The following is a 13,272-nucleotide window of genomic DNA, read 5'->3' as shown; positions in this document are numbered from 1 at the left end:
CCAACCTGACATGCAAATTTCTGGACAAAAGTTTTTCAATTATCTCAACAGCTTTAAAACTACTGAAATGTATTAACTTTGTTTATATGAAAGGTTCAAATGACGCCATAGAATTTAATTTTTAATTTTTTATGCTTAAGACACCATTTGAGTTTTTAGACTGTTCATTTGTGCGGACAGTTGCTACTATAGTATGAATCAGTGAAGGAATGAGTTTTGACTTAGAACACAAGCCTTTGATGACAAATTCAATTGACGTTTCAAAACAAATTAATTGTAAAGACAACTGAATAAATGTTTTTTGGATAAAATGGTGTTTGTTTTGCTTAATTGATTAATGTCACTTAAAAGAAGTTTATTAAACCGTTTTTACTTCATTTTATAATTATATGGTGAGTGTTTGATCAAACACGTATATATGTATGCCTTACAGCAAAAACATTTGCTGTACCATTATTATAAAAAATAACATTACTATTAGTTTGTATGTACTTTAAATGAAAGTACAAAACTAGTATGACTTTAATAGTGTCAGGAGACATTTTTATCTTTAAAATAATAATTTAATTTGTTTTTTAATGATTTTTAAAAAGTCGCGGTGGTGATGACGTCATGTAACCCGCGCCATAAATTTGAGAATGTATTCTCAATATCATTATTGCTATTTTCACAGTGAAAGAAATGTATTTGGTCTTGTATAATTGTTTGTTGGCCAAAAGTGATTAAGTATATGGCTCGCTTTTATGCGGATCAGGAAGCTTTCGCGTCCAATTGTAAAGACCTCACGGCACGCCCCGTTCCTCCTGGCACGCCCCATTCCTTTCCGACCTCGTGGAACGCCCATTGCTCCAGCCTGCAGTTACCTCTAGCCTACTTACTAACCGTGGGAATGTGTCGTGCATCATGAGAAGGAATAACAGCAGAGACTCTCTTGATGATTGTAAGTTGTTTTGTTGTTGTAAAACTCCGTGTGTTCGCAGTTACCGCTTGGATAGTGTTGTTAACTAAATAATTCAGGCAAACGACCTAGAGATATGAATGAAACTAAATCATACAGCAAAAATCTCTAAACTGGCATTCAGATTCGACAAATGGTCAGTTTTCTTGTCCTTAATGAACATTAAGAAAACGTGCATGCGTTATTTTATTATTATTATTTTTTTAAGAAAGCGTTTTATTTATTATCTTTGCGGTGTAGTTGTTCGCCATCCATCCAATGGCTGAAAAGAAAGGAGTAAACACGGTCACTATGGTTGTTTTAATTCACAGCCCTTCTAAAAATATGAAAGTTGAATATATTTTATTAATGTATTACTGATTGGCAGATCTTATTTCATGCTGTTTTATATTTTATTTGTTCATTATTTATTTTGTTGGATTTTAGTTGGACTTGGTCAGAGCTGTTTCAAAACTAGTTATCGACATGATGCCGCTGCCTTTGGGCTCAGTGATGTTGAGTTTAAATTACATATAAAATAAAGGCATGTTATGTATTGTGATGCAATTGTGTAATAAAGGGACTTAAGAACAAAGTATTTTTATCAGCTGAAAGGCATTTCTAGCATTTCGAGATTAAAGTCGAAACATTACGAGAATACAGTCTTCCGTAGAAGTTGCGTGTGTGCGCGTTCATAACGGTGCGCGTGTTTCCGCGGGCACGGTGCGCGTCCACTGGCGCAGAGCGCGTGTTTCCGCGGGCGCGCTGCGTGCGTGTTTGTGTGTATGCAATGCGCTTGTGAAGTCGACCTGCCTCGGACATGGATCTACACAAAATAGTAGTAGTAATATCTGGGCCTTTCAACAAAAGGAAATTCTACACTAATCTTGCATTTCCATGGCGTTGCCTATAGACGAGCACACAGACTCCGCCGGAGTTCACAATCTGGTCCAAACTGTGTCAGTGTTTCTGACGTGTTTTCGTGCTCGTCTATAGGCAACACCATCTGGGTCATCTTAACAGTAACCGCACCGTCTCCCTCTTCACCGTAAATACGTTATGGACACATTTTAAGTGCATCATTCTGTATCCAGTCATTTGGCCGGATCCCGTGATTTCCTCAGATATAAAAACCACTGGCACTGGTGGTTGTGGAGACATTCCTGATATGAATGTGAAGCGCTTTGAGTGTAGGCCTACAGTATGAAAGCGGTGTATTTTATAACGGCCTATAATGATAGCCTAATGCCATGTTGGTAGATTGGCACCTGTAGAGTTTCCTTTTGTTGAAAGCCCAGATAACAGTGAAACGCGCGCGCCGTCATGATGCTGTGCGGCAATGTGAAACCACGGCAAGCGCGCACGCGGAAGTCCTCGACGGAAGACTGTATTCTCGAAATGTTTCGACCTATTCTTGAAATGTTTCGACTTTAACCTCGAAATGCTTTTTTTTTTTTTTTGCTTTGCGGTTCAGGGCTTCCGTACACACCTGTCTATTACAATTATGTGGTTTTGTTTTGTTGTGTAGATTTTAACACATGTTAAATAAAAAAATAAAAAAAAATGCAGGATTCGCATGTTAATAGTCTTACTCTCGCGCACAGATCGTTCTCAGGCACAGACTGGTTCAATGTGAATCGGTACCGACGTAATTCAGTCGGTGCCATAAAAAAAAGTAAAGGAGTAAGTAAGAGTAAGGAGTTTGTAAAAGTAAGGTGTTTGGTACCCAACCCAGATCAGCATTAAAGAAAGTTACCTCAACCTTTAAATAACAGATATAAGACTAAAATAATAATAATTGTATGATGTATTATATATGTCGTAAGAAATTTAGTTTAGCTATGGTTAAATAAATGTTCAGTGATATCTTCCCAATTTTGCCGCATTTATTTCTCTATATAGTGTTGATATGGTAAAATAACTATAAGTTTTGTCATGCTGGAATGTGTGGAAGTATTTAAAACAAGTGTGTTAAAACTTTCACAATTAGCAGGAACAATAAATGAATCAACTCGCTAACAGTCGCATCATTTTATCATCTCATCCATGTTGTTGTTAAATCATATAAATCTGAAATCGCCTGAGATGTGTCGAGCCAGCTTTAACTGTAGTCAAGTCATCTTCATTTATACAGCGCTTTAACAATCTATAGAGTGTTTCACAGCAGCTTTACAGTGATAACAGGAGATTACAGTAACAGAGATTGTTTAGGCTTTACAGCAGATCTATCGTTGGTGAATTTAGAGTATTTCTAAATGAGCGTGCACGAGGTTAGTCATTTGCATAAAACACGCCCACGCCATCTCCATATAAGGGCTTTCCGCACGCGCTCTCCTTACAGTGGTTGTCGATATACTGACCACATCTAAACAATAAACTCCAGTTTCACAATCTAGGGTCAGGGTATTAGAAAATAATATATTGGGTTTGAGCTGAGCCTGAAACAGAGGCACTCGGAATACAGTTATTGTCCAGATAAAGTTAGTTTTGTTTGATTCACTTCCGTCGCAACGATCATTTGCTATTAATTATTACTATAGGCTATATAATTATTCACATTATGACATTAACATTAGCTGCCAGGAAATAAAGAAATAAAAAGTAAAAATAGATAAATTGCATCAAGTCCAGTGCTTTCAAAGCATAGTATGTTTTAAGTGTTTTTTTTTATTTATTGCGAATGCTTTTGTTTGTTCCAAAAGATTTACATATAATTTAAAGTCATTTTTATGTATATTGTATTTCCTAATAAAATAAATAACTGTATAATGTTGTTCTTTACATTCTAAGTGGTCCTAAAAAAGCACATCAAATTCACACATTTCTGTCATACACTTCAGTTTTCTACTAATAAATCTTTCCGAAATAATCTTAAGTAGTGAAAAACAAATGCAAAATAGTTAGTTTTTTTTTTTTTTTCTGGTGCACAAAATATGAAATCTTAAGCTTTTTTTTTTTCAAAACAAGCTATAGTTCTGTGTAAGACACTTACTTAATTTTATTTTTAACACAAAACGTATTTGTCCGGTAATTCGTTTTAGATTGAGACGTGACTTCCAAACACGATACACATTTATCTCACAGTCACACACACGCAAAAAAAAATCTTTATTCCATTACAAACGGAGTCACTCAAAACAGTTAACAAGTTAAATGGCCACAATGGGTCTCTTTCACTAATAACTGCGTGGATTATTTCGTATTTGTACACAGGACAGTATCCACCTAATTCACAACACGTTCGCACACATGAATTTGTTATTATCATCGTTGGTGAATTTAGAGTATTTCTAAATGAGCGGGCACGAGGTTAGTCATTTGCATAAAACACGCCCATCTCCATATAAGTGCTTTCCGCACACGCTCTCCTTACAGTGGTTGTCGATATACTGACCACATTTAAACAATAAACTCCAGTTTCACAATCTAGGGTCAGGGTATTAGAAAATAATATATTGGGTTTGAGCTGAGCCAGAAACAGAGGCACTCGGTGCTTTTTATAGCCCATATCACAACAGTTAAGTGTTTTCAACCACATAATTATATTAGGTCTCAGACATTAAAGGAGTTAAATAATTATAGGATTAGAAGGAAATTAAGAGAATAAAATGAGTTTTAAGTCGTTATGAAGAAATTAATTTTAACTATTTGCTTATATGGGTGGTGATGGCGCAGTGGATAAGACACATGCCTTTGGTGTGACACCAATGTGTCCCTGAGCAAGACACTTAACCCTAGTTGCTCCAGAGGCGTGCGACCTCTGACATGTATAGCAATTGTAAGTCGCTTTGGATAAAAGCGTCAGCTAAATGAATAAATGTAAAATATATATTTTATTTTAAAATATGCACACATTCACTCTTATTGGTAATGTAAAAATGCAAAACGTTTTTTGTCTTGTCACATCCCGTTATGAATTGCATGAATTGTAAATTATAGTATATTTTCCCATTTAAAATGGCAAAATGTATTAATAAAGTTGAGTAGTTTGCATTGCTAGATTATATTTTTCTATTGTAAAACAGTTGTCAAATATAACGTTTAACTACTTTACCAACCATGCACTCTTTCACTGTTAAAACACTCGTCTTCTGTGAACAGTAAGCCCCGCCTTCTTTGATTTGATTGGCCATCTCAATCATTTGACATTGACGAGCGCTGTTAGAACGCTGTAGCTAAAAATGTAACTTTTGAAACTTGATGTCATCTTAACAAGAAATAGAGCGGTGCATTATGAATATTAGTGAGGACAATTTAGCCATTTGTAATTATTGTCTATAATGGTTACGGCCCTGAACAACACCACAATTTCCTGCTAATGCTACAGCAGTCATTGGACATTCGAGTGCTATAGAGAGCATTTTATTTGACAACATTTTGATGGTACGATGTGGCACCAATGTGGCATTGTTTGTCCATTTTTCCTGAAAGAGAAAGACTGTTCGTTTTCAATGTGTATGCTAAAATTAAATTTGAAGATGGCCTTGAAGTCGGCATGAACTCAAAATGGACCCTATTTACTTTGTTAGCGCAAGTTATATAGTCTTGCGGTGAACAATTAATCCATGCAAGCTAATGCACAGAAAAAAAATTGTTTGCCGTGGTAATCTTTAAAATCAAGTAGGCTACTGTAAAAAACAAAAGTTTTTTTATTCAGATTCCACACTGCCTGCGAGCTGCAATAATAATCCTTTCAATTATAATTTGACGAAGTGTTTTATTCATATCAGATGCTTATTGTGTATAAACCAATAAAGTTTACTCTTTTTTTCTCCCAGTTCAAAGGGCTTACTTTTATGGATTTCGGGAAAAAATTAATGAATTTACGCGATGTAGGCCTAAATCCGACAGATCCTCTGAATTACGGCGCAAACTCGTGGCGCGTTAGGCTATATCAATCAGCGTCATGCCCATTCAAAGTGAGGGGGCACGTGCCCCCTCAGATCTTTCCTCGCTGATATTTTTTTTTGTCACAACTTTATTCCTATTATGCTCCATAATATACCAGAGCCTATAACGACTCAAATGTATTCTTCTGGATGTGTAATAAATCGGTCAGCATCAGCCCGCCCCTTTTTCCTAATATGGTGTCTGTGTATATCAACGCTACGCGCGTGCTCTAGAATCTTTGCTGTGTATGTTCAAGCAACTCACTCGTCTCGCACGTTGGGCTGGCAATGTTTTACAGATGGTCTTGAAGTGGTAAGTGGGCAAAGCAACAAATCGGCATTGAATTAGTTATCGGATGATATTAAAAGGTAGTGGGATTATTTGTGGTTGACCTGGAAATTTTAACTTGATCAAAAAGTTATGGATTTGATATTAGCTGCGAATTCAGAGCATTAACTTAAGTTGTGTCAGTGTAACGTTATCGATAGCTAGCCTAGTCTAACCGTAAACTAGTTGGCTAACGTTACTGCCATACAAAGCCATAGTAACGTTATCTGATCGGTTTTGAAACATCTGTTCCTTATTTAAAATATAATAATGAGCAGTGTAACTACAGTATTTCAATGATTCTACTAAAGTAATGTTACATATTGCATTTGATTTGATTACTTTTTTACATTTCTGTCAAATATTAACCATTTTCAAATAAACGGGGTAGTGTTAACCTTATTCAGCACTGATATCTGTCAAACTTCTTTCAAAGTCCTTCATCACATATTAATATTAAAATAACTTAATTTCAGAGCACCACAAAGTCAGACCTCAGCACCTTTATGTACCTTTAATGTAAGATCGTTCTTAGGTCACATACCAATTTAAAATCATAACATAAAAACTGCAATGGTACTGTTTTTAAAATCATGTGTAGTAGGCCTAAGTGTACAGTAAGTGTGTGTGTAAACATGCTTTAATGAAGTAGACTTCAAAAGCTTTTGAATTTGAGCTTACAGTTCTTTCATCAACCTGTCTTTTACATAAACTTACAAAATAGATACTTTAACTTAGTCCTCAGATAGAGGAGGGTTGCTGCTAGCTCCGTTAAGGTATTTTTGTCCCTCCCAAACTGCATTGAAATGGTATGTTTAGCAGCCAGAATTTAAAAAATTTCAGGGGGAGAAACCCTGACCCCTCCTAACATGATCCATATCACCCGTCAGAAAACAATTGCAACGTCTCAGATTGTGCCCCCCCAGAATTTTGGCTTGCATGACGCCCCTGTTTATCAATGATAATTAAATGTGTTTTAACACCTTCACTTTTATTGACAATCAACATATATCATACAATCCATTATAGTTAGCAAGTTTGTGATTATTTTGAATAAAAGGGGAAAACTAAATAAACGCGAGGCTACATGTGTGTGTGTGACTGCAAGGGAATAATTGTTCTAAATACAGAGCCCCTAAAATATAGATGCTTTTAAAACCCTTATGCTAACATATAAGGTACTGCATGGCCCCTCAGTATCTGTCTGCGCCTTTAACTTTATACACACCAAGCGCAGAGATGGGCACAAATACATCAAAAAGTTTTTAATTACAAATACTTACTCATCAAATGTATTTATATACAATACAAAATACTGCGGTGAAAAAAGCATTTAATTAAAATACAAGGAATTTGTATTTTGAAAATACAAAAATACAAACAAAAATTACAATAATTTGAAGTGCGAGACTATGTGGCGTTAGCTACACGTAAGAGTATATCATAAGATGTGCTTTTATGCTACATGTTGCGCATACTGTCATAAAAAGATCTTTACTCCTGCCACTGGGTGGCGAATTCCAAGAGTTTGAATGTGGTGTGCAAAGACGGCTTTACTTTAATTTAAGACATGACCGACTGTATTTACGCAAATATTCCCAGGTGGTCATTTTGACATGATTTTGTGTGTATCTGGCAGTTCCCGCCAAACAGCAGTTAATCAACCAATCAGATTTCAGCGACACACTCACAAACACGTAGGCCTACACATTGTTTCCATATTACCATATAATGATTCTTATTACATGGCTTGGCTGAATTCCAATGTAGAATGCTGCGAGACCGCTGCGAACTATAACCAGGCGGGAAGGAAGTCGACCGGAAGTTGAAGCCGGCCGCGTGCCACCATCTTGTAGCAGGACTTCACCTGCAGTTAGCATCCCATTGACTCCCATTCATTTTGGCGTCACTTTGACAGCGAATAACTTTACATCTGAGGCGTTTGAAGACTCCATTTGTCCATTATTTATTTCTAAAGAAACACGACAATGTATAAAATGCTCCATTACCTTGTAGCTTATGTTATGGCCCAGTAGAAGCAGTTTTTGTAAAAGTAGGCTAACGATTGCGTCATAACCACGCGACTCTCTGTCGCACAGTAGAGAGATTACCGTATGGACGGGAGGAGAAGCTCGCGGACAATCGGGGGACGTGGAGGCAAAATGACAATATAATTAATCAGAATACCTAGCAAAAGTTGCTCCCGCTCCTAGCTCATGGACAGCTCCTACTCACACTCTCCGTCTCTGCAAGATTCGGAAGGGAATGATTCAGATTTCTCTTGGCACAGCTACTAGAAGACAGACGGGTTGCTCACGTGGTCCGTGTAACGCTTTGCTCGGTTTGAGTCTGCGCGTCAGGAAAGGAAGTGCTAAGAAATCGCTAAAAATGGGCTTCACTTGTCTCAATTGAGATCCAATGAGATGGCTCTGTCCACTTCTTATACTGTCTATGACTATAACAGACCGTTGCCATGCAAAACAGCGCGTTGCTATGGACGCGGAACGGACTATTTTCTTTGGCGGAAGCAATACAATCGTTTTTAAAACAATAAACTCCTTTTTAAATCAATAATTTGTGTCAAATTATTTATTTATTTTGTAGGTAGCCATGTAATAAGCGGGATAATGTATAGAGAGGCGGTTGTTATAGCGAATAACAAGCCCTTCAGGCTGTCAAGACCCCGACGCGAACTCGTTCAGCCTGTCGGGCTTGTTATTCACTATAACTGTAATGATTCCGGTCTTGTGTTTCCCTCGTCTTGTGTGGTCTTTAGTTATTTCCTGTTCTGTGTCAGGTTTTGTAGTCCTTTGTAGTTTTTCTAGTTTATTAGTATCCCCAGGTGTTTTCTCTTAGTCACGCCCCCCTTGTTATCTTGTTTAGCTGGTTAGTCACTGTATTTATACCCTGTGTCTTGGTTCAGTGTTTGTGGGTTCTTGTTATTTGTGATGTTGTTTTAGTCTGGTTGTTCTGTTCCCTAGTTTTGTTCCTTTATCTGAGTCTGTCTTGTTCCTAGTTTAATTAATAAATCTGTTGCTTTTGGATCCTGCTTCCTCCATTGATTCAACCCTGCATCGTCACAGAAGAACCCACCAAACAACGAGGATCCAGCAACAATGATCTCCAGGAATCCTGTAGGACGGATTATGTGTCTCCGTCAGGGAGACCGGATCATTGAGGAATACGTACAGGAGTTTATCAATCTGGCAAATGTTACCCCTATTGACCCTATGTGCCTCATGATCTTTTTTAGAGGGGGACTATCAGAGCCACTTGGGTCAACCATGCCACTGCACTCTCCCCACGGCACTTTAGAACTTTATATTAACTTGGCCCTGCAGCTGAGTGATTCGGGATATGCTGTGGGGATCACGGAAGAGAAACATGGTACTCCCACATTAGCTCTCATTCCAGAGACTGTTCACGTCGCTTCTGCTGATCCAGAGACTGTTCACGTCGCTTCTGCTGATCCAGAGACTGTTCACGTCGCTTCTGCTGATCCAGAGACTGTTCACGTCGCTTCTGCTGATCCAGAGACTGTTCACGTCGCTTCTGCTGATCCAGAGACTAAACACGTCACTTTTGCTGATCCAGAGACTGTTCACGTCACTTCCGATGATCCAGAGCTTCACGCCAGTCCAGCCAAGCCTGCACTTCACGCCAGCCCAGAGTCTCCTTCGCCGCTGGTCCCGCCCAGCTCTGAGTCCTCTTCACCGCTGGTCCAGCCCAGCTCAGAGTCCTCTTCACCGCTGGTCCCGCCCAGCTCAGAGTCTCCTTCACCGCTGGTCCCGCCCAGTTCAGAGTCTCCTTCACCGCTGGTTCCGTCCAGTTCAGAGCTCTCTTCGCCGCTGGTCCTGCCCAGCTCAGAGCCCTCTTCGCCGCTGGTCCTGCCCAGCTCAGAGCCCTCTTCGCCGCTGGTCCTGCCCAGCTCAGAGCCCTCTTCGCCGCTGGTCCTGCCCAGCTCAAAGCCCTCTTCATCGCTGGTCCAGGACTCTTTACCGGGGAGCCTCCCTAAGAAAATTTTGGGGGGGGGCAATACACCTCCGGACCAGCCCGATCCGCCAGGACCGCCAGAGGGGTGGTCTCCTGTTCCGCCCTGGCCGCCTGAAGGGTCGTCTTCGCCGTGGCCGCCTGAAGGGTCGTCTCCGCCCTGGCCGCCTGAAGGGTCGTCTCCGCCGTGGCCGCCAGAAGGGTCGTCTCCGCCGTGGCCGCCAGAAGGGTCGTCTCCGCCGTGGCCGCCAGAAGGGTCGTCTCCGCCGTGGCCGCCAGAAGGGTCGTCTCCGCCGTGGCCGCCAGAAGGGTCGTCTCCGCCGTGGCCGCCAGAAGGGTCGTCTCCGCCGTGGCCGCCAGAAGGGTCGTCTCCGCCGTGGCCGCCCGAAGGGTCGTCTCCGCCGTGGCCGCCCGAAGGGTCGTCTCCGCCCGGGTTGCCTGCACAGCCTGCTCCGCCCTGGTTGCCTGCACAGCCTGCTCCGCCCTGGTCGCCTGCACAGCCTGCTCCACCCTGGTCTCTCGTCCTGTCGCAGTCTCCAGGCCCTCTTCCGTTCCATGGGCCTGGCCCTCCATCCCGCCCCCAGTTCCGCCTCCGATCCACCACCCTCCTGGACTATTGTTTTTTGAGGAGTGTCTGGAATCCACTCCTTAAGTGGGGGGCTATGTAATGATTCCTGTCTTGTGTTTCCCTCGTCTTGTGTGGTCTTTAGTTATTTCCTGTTCTGTGTCAGGTTTTGTAGTCCTTTGTAGTTTTTCTAGTTTATTAGTATCCCCAGGTGTTTTCTCTTAGTCACGCCCCCCTTGTTATCTTGTTTAGCTGGTTAGTCACTGTATTTATACCCTGTGTCTTGGTTCAGTGTTTGTGGGTTCTTGTTATTTGTGATGTTGTTTTAGTCTGGTTGTTCTGTTCCCTAGTTTTGTTCCTTTATCTGAGTCTGTCTTGTTCCTAGTTTAATTAATAAATCTGTTGCTTTTGGATCCTGCTTCCTCCATTGATTCAACCCTGCATCGTCACAATAACGACCGCCTCTCTATACATTATCCCTTACATATCATCCGCCCGCGCGACCCGCCCACAATTAATCAGAATGTTATGTTTTATTATTTGACCCGCCCGAGGGTGCGACTGTGACCGCGCTTCACTGGACAGCGCTATAGCAAGTCAATTCACAAGTTGTAGCTATTTGCAGGGTTTCACCAATCTTCTGGTGGTGTATATTTTACTAGAGACTTAAAGCAGTTTGACTGAACACAAAAGCAGCTTCTTTACTTAACTGCATCTGAGCTTGTTCACAATGAGCGAGCTTGACCTATATATATATATATATATATCAGCTCTGGAGAAAACAGTCAAAGTTTTCACCTATCCACCTTATCCCTGATGAGTTTACTGCGTTTTGAATTATGGGACTTCCGGTTAGGGGAACTTCCATTCAAAAAGACTAATAAAGCTGATCCTTTAGTTTGACTCAGTGAGCTATCAGTTTTCTTTCATGTTTTTTTTTAAAGAATAACATGAGAATAAGGTAGGCTACACCTGGTATTTTAACGTGACATGTTGTGGCAAATTCAAAGTTCTTTTTGGTTCAGGTCTCAAAGCAGTTATTAAGTTTAATTACATGGCTTGGCTGAATTCCAATGTAGACTGCGGTCTGTTATTTCTTGATAACAGACCTTTGCCATGAAAAACAGCGGGTTGCGTCGGTTTCCAGTTCAGCCAGTCGGGGTTATTATTCGCTATAACACCCGCCTCGCTATACATTATCCCTTAGCAAATTCGAAGTCCTTGGTTTAGGTCACAAAGAAGTTTCTCAGAGTCGAGGTTCCAGGTCAGAAGAATTAACTTCATTGACAAGCAACAAAGTGAGAAGCCAGTTGGCCAGACATCTGAGGTTACAATGGCCAGTGTTCATGTCTTATACTTTTTCTTATCGCTAGGTGCCCAATGGGCTTTGTCACTCCTTGTAGCCTTGCCACCATTAGATACATTTCCCCCTAGACCTTCTTCTATTGGTGGAACATCTCAAAAACATCTTACATCACATGTGTTTTACTTCCAGTGCATCCCAACACCTGCATTTACAGACGGGTACTTTTCCATTCTCTTATCCTTGTGATCTCTTTTCTGCTTGGCATTACAGCATTCAGACTTTCACATGAGACAAAGGGAAATTCTTCAACATGTTATAACAAGAATATCAATGGCAAGAGCTCTTTTCAGTCGCTGCTTTCTTTTCCTCATAATTATTAGGGCCCAAGCCCTGAAAGGGCGGAGGTGTTACCGTCCTCAGATCTAGGGGAATCTGGGCAGGTACAAAGCCACAGGCTGGATAGCACTGTGGGTTGGAAAGTAGTGGAGATACAAAAATTATGTCTTTCTCAAGCGCTGGATGTTTATTTCTGAGCTGAGTCAAATATCTCAATAATAATACGATGAGGTCATAAACCGTAACTGAACCATTACATGGACCATATAATATAGAAATGGTCTATAACTATACTGAATACAATAAACAAATCAATATGTAAAGCATTGGTATATATCAGATAAAATACAAAACCCATTAATAACATACTGTGAAATAGATACCAGTCTTACTGTACAATACATGAAATATACATCAACAAATGACACTATAAATTGTATTATATCTTGAAACAATTGTTTACAGTCAATACAAAAAGACAAAAGAACGGAACCTTCACTGACGGTGACAGGCTAACTTCAACTAGTTCGCTAGCTATAGCTGCTATCCAATACAGTATAAACACATAATAATAATAACCTTTCTACACAGAACATGACAACATACATCATCTAGACAACCGTACTGGTGATATACTCTTTCGATACTTTTTAACAGAGATTGGAAAGGTTTACAAATATACCTGTGGGTTGGAAAGTAGTGGAGATACAAAAATTATGTCTTTCTCAAGCGCTGGATGTTTATTTCTGAGCGCTTGAGCGACCGTCTCCACGGCAACCCAACTGAAGCAGTGCAAGGGCTATTTTTTTAAAAGTAAACAAATAGAAGAAGGGTTTTTTTCAATTAAACTAATATATGTGGTCATTTTCTCTACCCATTACAGAGGCCCTATTGTTTTCGTAAGGATTATTAGGGCCCAAG

General features: G+C 40.2%; 1 protein-coding gene across 1 annotated transcript; it reads left to right on the top strand.

The window, feature by feature from the left end:
- The first annotated feature begins 879 nt into the window (after positions 1-879).
- Positions 880-11,121, top strand: LOC311085026 (uncharacterized protein). The gene is made up of 2 exons (XM_084117410.1): positions 880-940; positions 9,238-11,121. The coding sequence occupies exons 1-2, from the start codon at positions 935-937 to the stop codon at positions 10,810-10,812; spliced, it is 1,581 nt and encodes a 526-aa protein (XP_083973536.1). The 5' UTR covers positions 880-934; the 3' UTR covers positions 10,813-11,121.
- The last annotated feature ends 2,151 nt before the right edge of the window (positions 11,122-13,272 follow it).

Source organism: Abramis brama (genome assembly GCF_963993115.1).
Source record: "Abramis brama genome assembly, chromosome: 1".
NCBI classification, from domain to species: Eukaryota; Metazoa; Chordata; class Actinopteri; order Cypriniformes; family Leuciscidae; genus Abramis; species Abramis brama.
Note: the sequence above shows the minus strand (reverse complement) of the source record. Positions and strands in the feature narration are given on the sequence as shown.